The sequence below is a fragment of the Fusarium phalaenopsidis genome, assembly GCF_050370095.1.
Source record: "Fusarium phalaenopsidis strain FUZ10S chromosome Unknown contig_32316, whole genome shotgun sequence".
NCBI lineage: Eukaryota > Fungi > Ascomycota > Sordariomycetes > Hypocreales > Nectriaceae > Fusarium > Fusarium phalaenopsidis.
The window spans coordinates 1,857,423-1,873,940 of NW_028145399.1; the positions used below are offsets into that span (position 1 = coordinate 1,857,423).

Sequence of the window (16,518 nt, forward strand, 5' to 3'; positions counted from 1 at the left end):
CAATTCATGCCCAGCCTCGTCTGTTTCGCAGTTGCATTTGTGGGAGTGGCTTGCAACGCCACCACAAGGCAGCCAGAGACTCAGGGAGAACCGTACGGATAGCTGGCTGCTCACACCTCCTACGATCTTGATATCCAATAGCAGATGCTTTTGAACTTGAACTCGCGCTTTTCGAACAACTAAGAACCTCAGGGTTTCATAGCTGAGCCTGTCTGACCATGGAAATACCTTGTTTGCTTGCGTGGTCAAGTCCTACGCCAGCTGAGATGGCGTCGCATGAGGCGTCTAGACCGAACGCCATCTTCTCACGCAACCAATACCGCCGCCCTCGCCGTCCTCTATGCGAAAAACTGTTGCGCCAAGGCAGCCTCTGGAGGCGGCGCCTTGCAGCGTGAGCAGTCGCGGGCAGTTGCTTTGCTGGAAAAAATGCACCCGCCTTCTTCTCCCGCAATCTCTCCTTTTCCATCAATGGGCCAGCAGCTTGCTGTGCTGCCGTTATGCCTCGACAAGAGTACGGGCTGGTGCCCCTCAGCTCTGAGCATTCTCCGTCTGCGAGGGGGCTGCCGTACCCTGACGATCGAGTCACGAGGCAGGGAGAGGTGCCGTTTGACTACGATACTGCGTACACTGGTCAAGGTTGGCAGAGAGAACAACATGCATACAACACCGACTTCGACGCTACGGATCCTGCCGATCGAAAATACACGAGCCATGAATATGTGTCGGCTGCACATGACCAATTTGGTCTACCGAGCGACAACACTCTGAGGAGGAACGCTAGGGAACACGCCGAGGCGACTCGCAAGTCACAGCTATCAAAGAGAAGATCGATGATATGGCATTTGGTCATTGACCTGTTCTTGGCAGTCCCAGCCTTGGCATTTCTGCTCTATGCGGGAGCCGTCAGTCACTATGAAGGGAGACCGCTGAGGGAGAGCGGCTGGCGTACCGTCTCGACCCTGTACGACCTGGCCAAGTACGGACCTACCATCTTCCCCATCGTGTTTGCTGCCATTGCGACAAACCTCTTGACCGCCGTCGCGGCGTGGAAGCTCGAGCGCGGCATCTCTGTCCTCAGCCTCGAGTACCTCCTCCGCAGCCGTACCACCTTCAGTGCCGTCACTTCACCCCTGGTCCTCAAGTCGGTCAACCTGATCACACCCCTCATCATCGTCTTCTGGGCGCTCTCGCCGTTGGGAGGTCAGGCTGCGCTGCGGGTACTGGGCACGGTGCCCAACGCGCACAAGCAGCCGTGGAACTGCAGCTATCTCGAGGTGCGTCCTGAGTTGCCTCCCGTCTATGGGGTCGACGGGTCGGTTGCCAACTCTACCGTCATTGCCACGTTTGCTGCCGCGCTTGCGACTCCGCCCGAGAGCAAGGAGGGGAAGCTGGATATTTGGGGCAACGTCAAGATACCCATGATTGAGCCGTATCTTGGCGTCGATGTTGACAAGTGGTACACTTTGAAGGATTCGTTTGACGTGTACTCGTCGTTGGTTGGACTGCCAGTGAAACCCCTGGAACCCTTCCTCCCGGCCTTCAATTACACGTTCAGAGTCAACACGTCGTACATAACCACAAGTTGTACGGCGAACAACCGCTCTATGGATCTGGATGGCTGGAGGGATTACGTCGACGAACACCGCGACTTTTCCAACGGAAAGGGGCTCATCATCGAGACGTCGAATCCCGACAAGTCAGGCACCAAGCAGAGGCTGTTTCAAGTAACGTCCTACCAGCCGGGGAAGCTCACAAACGTCTTTTGCGAGCTGGGCACGACGTTTGTCGAGGTCGAGATTGAGTGCCACCACTCGCAGTGCGGTGCCGTGCGCATCCGGTACACTCCCGGCGCCAAGCCCAGCAACTTGACGTTTGTCGATGATTTGCAGGGCGCGGCAAAGGGGAGGAGGATGGATCATGCTTTTCTGCAGATGTTTGTCAATATGACGGAGCCGAGACGGAACGGGAGCTTTTACCTGCCGTCCCCCATGGAGCTGTACCTCTTCAGCTCCGATGAGCCGTACGCTGTGACGCCGACATGGGACAACGCGTGGAATTCGGGATCGAAGAAGGACTGGGAGAGGGGTTACAAGGCGTTCCCTAAGCGCTTCACGCAGCTGCTCAACACTTTTTGGATCGCCTCCCTGACGCCCCTCGGCGCGGCGCAGTTCAACAAGTTTGCCGCCCCGGGCGCAAAGCACGGAGCCGCGCCTGCGGGACAGACGGCAACGGGTCACAAGATGAATAATGAGAGGGTCCTCGCCGTGGATAAAGCGTGGCTGGCCATGCTATACGTTGCGTCGTTGGCCATGTTTCTGTCTGCCCTCGCTGCTGCGGCTTTGGGCGTGAAGAGACGAGGACCTGATATTTTGGACTACGCAACGACATTTATACGGGATAATCCGTATTCGAGTGCGTCTACAGGAGAGAACTCGATGGAGGATGGAGCAGATCGAACGTACAGGCTTAGGAAAGTGAGGCTATGCATAGGAGACGTCAAACCAGATGCGGAGGAGGGATACGTAGCGCTAGCGACGGTGGACAAGGCCGTGCCGTTGGGGAAACAGGGGAGCGATAGGCGTTACATGTGATTAATTAATTTCCAATCTTGAATTTTGAAACGCGGCACGGGAGTTGGCGTGTTTGATGTAATATGCTGAAGTTGACGTGTATGTTGGGCGGGACGGGACTCGGCATGCTTGGTTGCAGCTCGTGATGAGACGTGACGGGAGTGTACAGAAAGGCGGTCTGTCGTGACTAACGATGAGAGAATCGAGAGAGAGGAAGCGAAGGGAAAGTTGGAGGGGGAGAGATAGAGGAGGAAAGATTGAAGAAGACAGAAGGGGAGAAACGTCTATAAAAGACCCAAGTCCTCCCTCAACCTCAACCTCATCAACCAGCACAACCAGCACAACCACCACACACTCTTATATATACTTATCCACAAACACACTACCAGACTTGGTTTCACACTCTTGGCTCCTCTTCAAAGCCTTGTCCCCTCCTTGCCCTTCAGCTTGACTTGTTACCCCTCCCATCTCACTGAGTGGAACTCCAACACAAGTGATCCGAGATCGGATCAAGGAGCATCACGAACCCCATCCACATCAATCCCACCTCGCCAACTCTATGTCGAGTCTCTCACAATTCCTGCCATACGAGCTTACTTGTCACTCGACAGAGCTCGGCTCCAAGAGGTTGGCAGAGGCCACAGGGCTTTTTGCACGGGTCCTCAGCAGATGGTGGTAACCCGGCCGGGGCAATGCCCACCTCGTGGTCAATCATTGCTCGTCATCCACCATGTCAATTCATCTTTTGCTTCCTGGAGCCCGAGTTCCTGGTTCAACTACCAGAGTCATCTCATCAGCACCCTGTAGTTCCTGGTTCGGCAATCAGAGCGACCTCACCAGCTCGCGTGTTTCCCCCTCCCACTAGCAGTCATCCAACCGACAAGTTTGGCTGCCGCCCTGGCTTGTCTCACACGGACTCAGCCATCGCGGACCTGTTCAACCCTTCTTGGGTCCCGGCTCGACTTGTTGTCACCCCTACCCAGTCACACCTATCCATCCGACTTGGGAGCACTCCAACTTACAAGCTGGTCTGGGACTCAGTGGATCGCGTAAGCTTGCGTGCCTCTCCATCTGATCTCATGTTCTCATTCAAGCTCGGCTGCCGTCTTTTCGATGGGATCAGCCTTCTCGATACCAGAAGCAAGAACCAGGAAGTGTCATCCAGGCATACTTCCCATCTTGGGCTCTAGCTCGAGTCTCTCACACTCCCGACCACATCTACTTGCCCATCGCTCTGAAGCCTTTGACGCAATCCTTGGTCCGGAGAATCAAAGCCGGCTCATCAGCTCAAGTGTTTCCCACCTCCTGCTCGCAGGTCCCTCTCATGGAAGTTTGACTGCCGTGTTTGCTTGCATGAATCGAACTCGACCCCAACTTGGCCAACGAAGCAGAAGCAACTTCAATGGCATGGCAAACGAAGATGTCATGTTTCAGACGGAAAACACGACCATTCGACGGCCTCAATGAACATGCCCCGAACGACTACATTGAGCCGGTCGAGGTGGAAGAGAAGGTGGCTGTGAATGTGGAGAAGAAGCTGGTAGAGAAGGTGACGATTTATATCACCGGACAACCAACTAACAAGCGATTCCACTCTGTAGCCTCGCGTCTGGAACCCCGATTTCGGCTGTCCTCCGTTGGGTCTGGGCTTCGCACCAAACTCAAGCCTTCTCTTGGAGGCAAGTCACCGCCCAGATCTGGCACACAGCAGAAGCGTGCGTTACAACTCGGAAAGGCCGGCCATGACCTTTACTCGCTGTGGGCCGTTCTTTGTCTATGGGGCTTTCTTTCTCCACGAACCAGTACACCACAATGACGAATTCCTCGTTTTCTGCTTGGCCCTGTTACTTTTGCCCTCTTGGTTGATTTGACGAATTCATCGCCCGCGTCTCTCCCATCAAACATTAGACAAGAAAGTGTTGGGTCAGTTTTCATCATCTTGCACTAGACTCTTCAACAACCTTCGAGATAACTAGGCATGTCTCTGGGTCTGACGCTGCGGTAACCCAGAGTTGCTGTCACAACCTCTGCCTTGAGCTGCCCCAATTCGAACCACACGTTCGCAGTCCACTTCCCGAGTCGACGAAACCTTGCTATCTGGTCCCCCTGCCACTCCTCACCTCCCCTTCCTCTACCTGTGCTTCTCACAAGCCACCATAATTGTTACCACGCACGCCCGACGGTAGACATGCCCAACATGCCCTACGTCAAGTATGCCTCGAGTCAAGAAGCTCCATGAGATGAAGCAGAACCCTGCGGCCAAATATCAACGCCGTAGAGTCACCGTCAGTCCACAAACTTTCACCACACACAATCCGGGCCATTCCCCGTCTCACCAAATGTTTGGCTCTGCAAGGTCCAGTGGAAGGGCTACCATGCCCCGAGACGCAACCGCAGTTGAGAAACAAGAGAGGAGGTCCGTTGCATCGCACTGCAATGAAGCCATATGATGTCCATTCCAATGTTGTCCGTGCCAGACAAGGCAAGCATCAACTTCAGGATACTGAAAGGGCTGTTGACGATCGCTCGTCGACATCAGCGCGAAGGTGGACGAGTGCGACTCGGGCGGTATGACGTCGCTCCACTACTTGGCCGCCAATAGAGCCAGTTCGGCTGTGATATCGACTCTTGTCGAGGGTCTAGATGGCATGGACACTCGGCGCCTTGCCAACTTCCTGGGTCAACATGGCTGTTGTCCAACCCTGGGCCGTGGATCGAGTGCGATCATTCATGAAGCTGAAGTGGGAGTGATTCTCCTGGCCCACACGCAGCTAGCACTCTCCAAGGAGCACGTCTCGCCCAACCTATGATGAATGGTCGACATGGGCAGCCCGATCGATTCGAGTTCATGCTCCAACAAGATTGCCCAGATCTCGTCTACGAATACTAGGCCTCACAAGGCGGGCATGAGGAGGCTACAAGCTTTGACTTGTTTTTTGTGTATAGAATTTTGGCCCATAACGATGAGGCCTCCTGGGAAGTAACGACAGGGACTATATGGTCCAGTGGATTGGCTACCCAGAAGTTGACGATCATCCAAAGTGTTCTGCACTAGCCAGTGTGCTGCGTTGACTCTACCCAGGGGTTACAGAGCGCTTCTTCTGCCCCTCGCTACAGTCTTCAACAATAGCGACTCCCGAGCCATTCAAGGAGTATTGTGCGTCTCATGGGCTGTTCCAGGTCTGGGGCACCCCCATCCAACGCGGTCACTCGCGCATGGCTTCCGTCCGATGTTCTGGACTTGTCACCAAATACTACCATTGTCCCCGCGGGGTCCGTACAGTATCTTTTGCGGTTTCCTTCCAGAGGAGGAGACGAGATTGATGCTGGTCTCCCTACACACAAACTTCCAATTCCCAAGATCTTGGGAATGCCAGAAACTGAGCGAGAGGTCCATGCCATGTCGACACCCACGGGCAGTTGTCCGCCCAGTTCGGTATATGGAATCCCGAAACAAGTTTGGACGGCACTTGCGATGGATTCAGAGCCGTCGTCTTGGGGCCCTGGTCAGACGTATCATGGCCCGTCAGACAGTCCCGAGCTTCTCGAGCTTCTCGGCTGCCAGTCAAGTCATCCATCACAACGCCCCCTTCTGCGCTGGATGTGGCTACCACTATGGGCAGGCAAATCCACCGAGAGAAGCCTGCAAGTCTCGAGTCCTGTGGTGAGATCTATGCCATCATTTTGGTCCTCCGGGAGATGGAGCCCGAAGCGAGGGACGAGCCATTACATTGAAGATGGATTCGCTCACAGCACTCCGCTCACAGCGGAGCGCATCTCCAACGACGATTTCAAGGGGTGCGAAAGACGCCCCCACGACCATGACCGGGGAGAATACCGAAATCGAATGCCTCCTCTGTTCCTGCTGGTCACTTCTCAATCTATATATAATCAACCAACACATCGTATCCATGAACGCGTACTTGAGCAGTATCCCGAGCCAGATTGGACGCTGGCATCTCCCCTGAACACGCGGAGAGCAATTCTTCGTCAACGAGTTCTCGTCGTGTTCAGCAGCGGTGACCCTTGGCTCGTGACACTCTCTTCCAGGTCTTTAACTCCTGCCAGGCGCATCTCCCATCACATGATTGTACGCAAACATTGCGAATTCACAACGAGTTCTCCCACAACGCGGAGATATATTCCAGTTGGCGCCCTCAAAAGAGCTCCACTTCCAGGCCCTCCATCGCTTCCAGATCGACGGACTGTTCTTCCTGCTGACCTCTTGGGAGGGAGCCCGACGAGTTTTGTGCGACAGCGCGCGCGCTCCCCGAGTACGACAGCCACCTTTGAGACCCTCGAGGCTGGCATGTCCGAGGCTGGCCCTCATGGGAGATTACATTCGATTTCCTCGCAAACACCAAGAGATGACTTCAGCCAGAAAGTCCATCTCCTCTGTAGCGTGGTCACTACCAAACACCATTCAACTGTTTTGTCCACCCTGCAATGCCTAGGCGATCCAGCGACAAGTTCCAATTCAAACCGCCGCATCGCCTATACTGATCTGTCAGAAGGTATGGCATGTCCAGCCGGCCCATAATTTTCTATTCCCCCACAAGGCCCTGTGCCTTCTGAACGAAAAGAGCCATCAGGATCAGCCTTCTGGCACGGTGTTCACTGCCGCTTTACCAAGTCTGGAAAGCAGAGACTTCATCGGTCTTCAGTTCTTCTTGGAGATTGAGCAAGTCCGCAAGGCTGTTTGGAAGCTGTGCCGTCACAGATGCCAACCTCACTGCCCACGATGAGATGTGTGTCGAACCGCCCAGTGAGCGGGGTTTCCCGTCGATGTCTTTGACATGATTCGGGTTGCAAGAGGCACGAGAGAACGCCTCACACGACCCGCGGTGCCTGTTGTTTACTCACTGTTTTTGGCCAGTGACATAGATTACATGCCGCCGACCTGGCTCCAGAGTCAACAAGCGCCGGACCAGCGATCTTGACGGAATCAATCGGTGCCTTGACGATGTTGCCGAAACGGTTGCATTCATGTCTCTGTGTACGGGAGGGAGGGTGAACTCTCTGAAGAATGGGTCAATCTTCACATCGATCACTCACTATAGACGATGATTTGACTCCTGTTCCTGAAGCTTCGCTGAAGCCATGAAGACTGATGAGCGTCGTCCATCGTTGGAGTCTGCCAGATGCCGCAGCCAATTCGATCGTCACTTCTTCCAAATCGCAGCACTGAAGGGACCCGACAAGCGCTAGGCAAGGCGCAAGAGGAGCGCGTTGGAACAACAGCTGTCGACCCAATCCACTACCTGTTTCAGCTCCCGAGGGTTCATTGATGCCAATTAGGGTACCTTTCCAGACTGGTATTTCTTTTCCCTGCCAGGCTAGCCTTCAATGGTCTTGCCTTGTTCTGGCATCTACTCATATCCCATTGCTTTCAACCAAGATCAAGGATGAACTCAAATATCATCGTATTTGGGTTTTCCCGGCCATCACAAGCTTTCAGTCTCGACGACGGCTTCTTCAGCTTACCATGACTTGGCTACTCCGTCCACTTCAGCTGTTCTCTCACCGGGCCCTCGACGCAGATTAGCCCCCTCGAAGAGACAGTCCATTCCGTCTGCGTCCTTGAGCGCGTGAACCCAACAAACGGCTCCGCATTTGACCGTGGATCAAATTTCGGGAGTGATTGTTAAACCTCCCGATACACTCGGATCCCCCCCCACTTTGCCTCCCAGCGACCTACCCAAGGACATGAGCCCATGATTCGTGGCCTCGATGTCCAACGCCTCGGAAGAATCCAGTGAGAGACCACACACCTCGTTTAAGCTGTGGGATCAAGACTGCGAGCCCCTAAAAACAAGGCTGTTCACCGTCAAGAAGACATCGAAATAGCAGCCGTCCCAAGGTCGTTCTGCTCTCGCTGTTCGACGTGTTCCGCCAAACACTGGCTGAACGCCCTTACACATCCTGCGATTCACCACTTTGTCTACCAGCGCCATCTTAGCAAGGACCAATGGGCAACCGAGATGCTCAGGAAAAGCACAACGACGAATCACCATGAGCCTGACGAATCCGGAGACTGTGCCACTGTCTGTCTACCTTGAACTTGGCATCACGATTACCTGCTGAAGCGATGTCGCCACCTTTTCTCTGGATGGTGTACCGCGGCCCGTGTATCAAACATTGTGGCACATTCAGGCTTCCCATGACACCCTTTCTACCCCTAGTTGCTGCACTTTTACCACAGATCTCAACGGGCTCATGTTACGAGCCCTACTTCCTCCGGCTGTGGACAATGTGAAAGAGAAGTTCGGCTCAGTCCCAGAGGCATTTTTACGAGATCTCGCAAAAGACTGGCAAGGGAGAGTAAAATGGCCCGATCTTGTCACCCCATCCTCAAAGGTCGGGACGCTTTCAAGGAGACGAGATTCCTTGGCATGTAACGCTGCGTCGAGCCCACTTGCTATCCTTTTGGTGTTGCGCAGAACTATCCCAAGATACCATTTTCTTTTTTACCAAGCTATGTAACTGCAGGAAAACCACCTCTCACGTGTCACAACTTCTCCCGTTCGGATCATGTGCACAAGAAAACCCAAAACGTCAAGTCTGAAGAACTTGGCCCATGGAATCCGATGCTTAGGGGAATATGTCGAGCTTGAACTGGCCCATGATTCTTGTTCCACATCATGGAGGAGGGACACGAGAGGTGTGCGAGCTGTTCAAGTCGCCGCCTGCCGCCGTCTGTGATTAGACATTGATATCCAACTACGCCCTGACGCAGAGGTCTCCATCGATCAAGCCTGTCCTGCGAAATGCCTTTGACATGCAGCTTCTGGTGCCTTTCGGGGGAGCGCGGATCGATGTGAGTCTCGATTTACATGAGCCAGTCTCAAACTCCTTCCCATAGGGCATCTCCTTGTCGAAGACCTACTACCTCGCGCCGAAAGCGGCAAGCTGCAACACACAAAACATTCACCCTCGGACACATGACAGAGTTATGGCTCCTGGCCGAGAAGCATTCACCTGAAAGCAACTGTCGCTGTCGTGGCGAAAACCGCCAGGAAGGAGATCTCTTCTGGCTGTTCCCCCTGACTTCTGGACCATTGAGCCATGGGTCCTTAAATCTGGCTTCAATCACCACAAATTCCTTTCAATCTATTTTAAGCAATTGTCTAGAGAGACAGCAACAAAGCAGCCATGCTTCCTAACACTCGCAGGGCCTTGTATACAACAGACCTGGGTATCATATTCAGCAACCCAACAACCCTGGACGGTGTTGCGAGATAGCCTTACCAAATGGCTTGGCGAGGTTCTTGTTGACCATGGGACGAGCGGCACAGCATCAAAAACGAAGCCTGGACCAATATCCGGTGCCATCGCCTGCTCAATTGAGCACGCAACGGAAACCTCAGCCGCGAGGTGGCCGACAACTCTGCATTTCGCTTTCAGCATCATTCAACACCGCCGCTCTTCATACGGCGCATAGCATCCATCAGGCTTCTTCTGGGAAAAGCTGCATTAGCTGGGCAGAATTTTATCTATTTCATTGGCCCCTTCTCATTTCTGTGCTCTACCTTGGACGGGTTATGCTCAAGGGCTTTTGAAGACCCCCAAAGAGTTACCCTGACTCGGAGTAATCCCGATTGGCGGGATGAATCGGCCCCTTGCATGGACTTGGAGCGAGATCATGGTCCTCTTTGTTCGATATTACGACAAACACATCCTTAATTCCACCTGTCCTATTGCCTGAACAACAACCCACTCATGAAACACCATGAACATGTCGTGACCTAGATCTGGCCACAAAACACGACAACATATACAACAGACAACCATTCTTTGGCTTGCCTGAAGAAGCCCAGGCCCTTGTTGACACCCTGGAAGACTACCATGCCCCGTTGTCGACGCGCTTCTACGCACTGACGTGGAGCGATTTAGCTGACGGGCGTTCCTAAGGGAACGACCGTCGTCATCGCGATGACCGAAGAAGCTCGCCCCCAGCATGAAACCCTAAGACTCCTGAGAGGAGACACCAGGCAGCTCTGAACCATGATGCAAAAGAGCACAGTTTGGAATCGAAGCACCGCCAGTATATCAATGATTTGGCACGCCACCTGGTCAAGCCAAAGTTTCTCAGCAAAAGTCAGCGCAAGAAGGCGATAACTCAATTCACCAACCTGATCCAGGCTGAACACAGTTCACAACTTCTACGAAGCCCGCAATAAACGCCAATCTAGCGAGCACGATACACAGACCGGAGCCCACAGTCTCCATCCGAGCGAACTTTGGGTTGAGATCGGCTATCGGATGCACATTTACTGGCCCCAAGATCGAGAGGCGATTCTGCAGTAGGCGGCTGGGGAGCGCGTGACCATGCAATTCATGGCGCTGTTCTCGCCCTCATCTTCAACTTGCGGACTTCATGAATGAGACCTGCCTGGAGCTGTGGCTAATCCACAAGGCCCAGCAGCGCCCCGAAACCACGGACGGAGCCTCCACAGCTTCAGGACCTTGACGGCCAACGGCGTTGATTGTTACCTACGATGCCATACCCGAAGCGCCCAACATCTCCTTGAACCTTCAACCTGCACCTTGGACGTCGACATGGCAGATTCCCCGGAATCAATCGCAGCCCACAGCCAGAAACGACCATCACTACTATCACCACTACTATCATCACTGCCAGAGCCGATCCAGCACATAAAGTTAGTGCAATCAGATCGACTCGGACGCTCCCGATTTCTCCATCACTCGCTCTCTGCTTCATCTGCGGATAGGGGAGGCGAATATTTCCTTTTACGTGGACACATCCCGACTTTGGGGTCTTCATAGTCATGATCATGGGATCCAAGGATAATGAATCCCCTCAAACAATGCAAACCCTTCCTGCATTTACAACAACATCTTGCGACTGGGCAACGGAAACATCGACGGCGAATCGGAGGTGCCAAGCGCCCATTCTCTGGGCGTGATCCTAGCTATGACCTGCCTCTCCTGGGCCATCACTCTATACGATGGGCCTACCAAGGAGTTTCGCAACTACGAGGTGCGAAAGGCTTTCCATGACGCGCCGTGAACTCGGGCTTCTCTCGGCCGTCATCCGATTGATAACGACCAACTTCCGAGTTCGGGTCAATCATGTCCACGGGGGAAATGGCGAGCCATTTGGACATGGAGCCGATGAGGAAACTATGCGGCTCTCCTTTGGGCAACAGACAACAGAAAAGAACCACAAATAACGCTTTGTCCACCCTCCACTGCCAAGCGTGCGCTGGATCGCTCGACACCAGAACTGTTGGTTTGTTGTGGCGATCCAAGTGATGTGCTGCGCGGGAAGTATCCCTACTGAAGGAGTACGGTGACAGAGAGGAGTATGAACGGATTGAACAGTTCTGAGCTGGGAGAAGAAGCAGCGGAAGAGGCGGGCGAAGATGAAAGTTGAAGCCAATGTGTGCTTCATTGTTGAGCACCGCTACGGTTGGACGGCGGACAACGAGAGACCCAAGGTATCTCCGGCCGCCATTGGGAGGTGACATGGACCGATTTTGGGCTAGGAACAGGCCCAGAGCTCCAGTTTCCCCCGGGAATCGATCAGATCCTGAAAAGTGGGAAGACGAGCTACAGTTCAGAGAGGGTCGGCGAAGAGGTCGCAGAAGACTTCGGGGCTGCGTGAGGAGAGTGACTGTGAACTTTCGCAGACCAACTAGTCTGTGGACGAAATCGACTCGGCGGCCTCAGCGCAGACACCATCATACCTCGAAACATAACTTCTTCGACGAGCAGGGAAGCAGCCAGCGCAACGAGGCTGTCTTGTTATCGAGTTCCCCAATGGAGACTGCAGACCAACGATCACACTCGGTCCTCACCAAGGACGAAAAGAAGTCGGTGCAGCGCAAGCTGGCCCCTCAATTCCTCGGCCAAGTCACTTGATCAAACATGGAATGGACTTGGATGGCTGCGCATGGAAGTTTGCGCAACATACTCTTCTGGAAAGGTTCCGCAACTGCATGAGGATTAATTCAAGGAGAGATAGTTCAAGATGCGACGAGAGCATCTTGAGGAGATTGAGAGGTGGCCCAACGACTTTGAGCGATAGAAGAACGAGTTGCTAAAGCAAAGTCAGTTGCCAATATCATCCAAGAAAAGACCTGAGCAGCGCCCTAGCTCGCCAATTCTCCAAAAGAGACTATTAGCCACAACAGTAAAAAGACACAATTGAAACTGGAGAATCACAAACTAGGTAGAAATTTAATGGACTTGATATGAACTTCGACTAAACTGCGCAACATTGTAGTGACACTCGACACTTCATTCTCCTTAGGCCATCAATCTTCTCTCAATAACTGACTTATCCCCCAAACCTATCACCTCTTCTTACCTACTTTTGTGTGTACACGCTTGTGTAAAGATTTTAGATACGGCCGTTATATACACCCTCTAAAACCCCTCTGGTAAAGAATCTCATCGTGGTAGGCGTTGTACATGCATCGATTCACTTTTGCTGTTGGTAAAGAGCCATACACTGTCGATACTCAGTCAGTCACCACCTTCATGCCACCAAGAAAAGGACTCACATTCCGTGAATCCATCCTCCAAGCCGCCCTGGAAAACTTTCTCTGTGTCCCTGTCTATGGGACTTTCACCGGTCAAGAAAAGGGACCGACAATACTTCAAATACATCCAGAACCTGTGACACGGCAGGTTCATGTACTCTTCTGTCAGCAACAAACGATTACGGTGTCGAATCTTCTCGTCAACTCCCTGGCTCCAAACGTCAATCTTGATGCGCAACCTGAGCATGAGCTCAGACTGGGCTGCGTCGCAGAGCAGAGTCCTCCGGTTCCCGCCTACAGTTCCAGATTAGTGTTTCCCGTCCAGGAGAATGTGAAGGAGGCCATACCCAGCTTTTCGTAGGGCTTCATGAATTCCGGAAGGGGAGCTTGGTAAGCCTCTGGCCTTAGTATTATATTGTATAAGTTTCGTCTGAACTCGATCTTCCGATCCTGGAGACTCTTCATATCCCGTACCGGTGAAGCCGGTATCCGCATGTACACAAGCCTCTTGTCCCATCCCATCGTCTCCATGAAATCCCGTAGGTTGATGAGGTACTTGAGGCGATCTTGATCGATCGCTCCCTGGAAAATCTTCCCGGCGGTGCAATGGTCAACCAACCACCAGTCCAGTGTCTTTAAAAATGCCTCCTGTGATCCGAAAGCAATTCTAGAACAGGAGTAGCAGTTGTCCAGCAGAACACCATTGATCATCTGAACATGCCGTGTCTCGAGCGGGAAGAACTTGAAGAAGAATCTATCGTCCTTGCAGTATTGCCCACTCCAACTGGGCTTGGGCACAACTAGCCCGTTGACAATGTCGCTGTAGCTATTCCTCGCCTTTGTAACGGGCAAATCTTGCAACATGGATTCTGTCCCAGGTCCAGACAAGCAGTCATAGACCTCCTTTCACATATGCTCACGCCATTCCAGCACGCCCCGAATCCTGTCCTCCTCCGGCACTGGCAGGTAGATGGACCGAAGGACAAAGATCAGGCGCGGAGAGAGAGGCGCGAACTCGTGGAAGCTGGCATGTCCTGAGCACGCCTGCTCCCCAGTATCCACATCCTCCATGAACATGTTGGAACCCTCAAAGATATTGTAACAATTGTCAGAGAGGATAAATTCCTCATCCGGGTTGGCCGGAGTGCAGATGGTAAGGTAGAAGGAGTCGATATGCGAGATGAGCCAACTGGCATCGGCATGAAACATTTGGTTCCAGATAGTCTTCTCCCATGTCGAGTCCGTTCCCAGATCGAGCTTCATGATGGTCTCGAGGTTATGGAACCAGACATCTAGTGGTGTCTTGAATCCACGCATTTCCATATAGTCCTGAAGCAGCTTCTTGTCGTTGCTATAGTAGCTCTCAAGATCACTGTGATGGAAGCGTTGATAAAAGCTAGAGCCGCGATACTTGAGCAAGAAGAAGAACTTGCGCAGAAGATTCCGATCGGTCCGCGAGAGACATATATCCGGTTGTCCCTTTTCAAAGGCCGTTTTGATCCTATGAAATACCCTACTAGCCTCGCGCTCCATTCCACCAAGCATTTCCTCGATGCGCCGATGCTCCTTGTCCGACGACGTTGCCATGTACTCGTACATGTTTACCTATCCAAACATGCGAGCCACAGGAGTCTCCTCCAGCGTGTAGGGCTCGGACGTGAGGCAGAGGTTATTGACGACGGGATCGCCTGGGTACTTGCCCTTCTCGTGCTTTTGTTTCTTGCATTTCTTCGAAGGACTGTTGGCTTGTGGGCAAACAAAGGGATGTGAGTAGTTCCTGAGGAGGAATTGAGGGATGAAGTGTTGGTATTCTTTGTTGGTGGACGACATTCTGCAACCATAAGCAATTCAACTCATAGAGATGATGGAAAGTTCAAGTTCTGAAGCCCAGAGAAACATTTAGAAGAGAAAAACGTTCATCTTTCACCATCTTGGACAGAATTGCAGCAGAAACCGACTGATCAGGCTTGGGAGGCCGGCCACCAGTGGCGTTGAGCCAACTCATGAGACCATATGCAAAGGGCTTCTGGATGTGCCAATCACGACCTGAGTTGGAGAATGCTGCAGCTCTCCTCTTGGCAATGGCCCCCAAGTCTTTCGTTGCCGGCCTCTTTGCGAATGGATAAATGTCATGGCCTGTCGCACGAACTATTCGCGACTTTTCTTCTTCTTCATCAAACAATAATCACGACCTTCCAACACCCACCCTCCTTTATTTCCTTTGTCTTTCATTCTTGTATTACTCCTCAATTCTTGTCCTACTCTATTCTTCTTCACTCTTTATACAATTAATCGAGGGCCTGATCCCGCTCGCACCCCGTCTGCGAGCGGGATCAGGCCCACCCACCACCTCTCACCCCTAACACCGCCGGAGGCAGCTCCAGCCTTCGACATCATCTCCGCGACCTCAGTCGTGCATGATGATGATAGGGTGAGATGTGGGAGCCTCACGAATGAGAGTGCGAGGAGTTCGAAGGCTGGGGCTGTCTCCGGTGGTGTTAGCAACTTATAACAATAACCATAAAGCATACACCACCGAAACCCCTTGCTCTACCGCCCGCTGGCGGTACGAGTTTGGGACGTTAATTTGAGAGTTTGCACTTCCAGGGCCACCGTAAGTCTCCGAATGAAGATGGTCAGTGTTTGTCTAATACAGGTTTGCAAACAGGCCGTCGAGTGTCGAGCTACTTCAGGGCATTTGCCGACTTGTGACTTGGTCCATGTTCTTTGTTTTCTACTCGGTTGTTGCACAAAATCATCAGCGACGGGTGCCTTGTAGAAAATCGACAACATGAACCAAGCCACCACTCGGCAAGTGCCCTGCGGTACAAGATCAGCCAGCCGTGAGCAAAGATGAGCAACCATGGATTGTTTGACGCCAGTCCCCTCCATTTCTGGTAATCATACAGTCTTCCATCCCATCTTGTGAAAACTACAAGATATCTGACTGTATTCTAAAGTCAGATTGTCCGACCTAGATAAGTCGGAAAAAGGTCCCAAATCTTGGAGGGACTAACCAATCGAAACAACAAAGCTTCAAACTCACAACCCAACAAACACTACAAAGCTCGACGGGGCTTCTCGCCCTCAACTCAAACCCAGGATGGACGACCCCGAAGTGGACTTCATGGAAGTACTCCACGAGCTTGACCTTGCATTCAGGGCAAACAACCTTCTCCTAAACACAAACAGCCACGTGAATGACGCAGCCTCTGCCGACACCCAGCTGGGAAACCAAATTCCAGAAGAAACTGACCGGTTGAACGCCCTTCTATCTGATCCAATCGATCCACTCTTGTTCAACTTCAGCACTCAGCTCCCGATCACAGACATTGACCATACACTACACACGACCTGGTATCCAGACACGATGCCCATACTAACTGAAGACTCACCAGGTGCTACGCTAAACTCTTCAAGCATCTCTACACAGTCGCCTG

At 52.7% G+C, this 16,518-nt stretch overlaps 2 protein-coding genes across 2 annotated transcripts; one reads left to right on the plus strand and one right to left on the minus strand.

Annotated features, from left to right (window-relative positions):
- Nucleotides 1–497: 497 nt before the first annotated feature.
- Nucleotides 498–2,591, plus strand: LRP88_12140 (uncharacterized protein; the record flags this gene model as incomplete). Its single annotated transcript, XM_083248545.1, has 1 exon — nt 498–2,591. One exon carries the CDS (start codon nt 498–500, stop codon nt 2,589–2,591), a length of 2,094 nt encoding a protein of 697 aa, XP_083095975.1.
- A 10,781-nt stretch (nt 2,592–13,372) lies between these two features.
- Nucleotides 13,373–14,677, minus strand: LRP88_12141 (DUF4238 domain-containing protein; the record flags this gene model as incomplete). Its single annotated transcript, XM_083248546.1, has 2 exons — nt 13,373–13,947; nt 13,999–14,677. The coding sequence occupies 2 exons, from the start codon at nt 14,675–14,677 to the stop codon at nt 13,373–13,375; spliced, it is 1,254 nt and encodes a 417-aa protein (XP_083095976.1).
- Nucleotides 14,678–16,518: the final 1,841 nt, after the last annotated feature.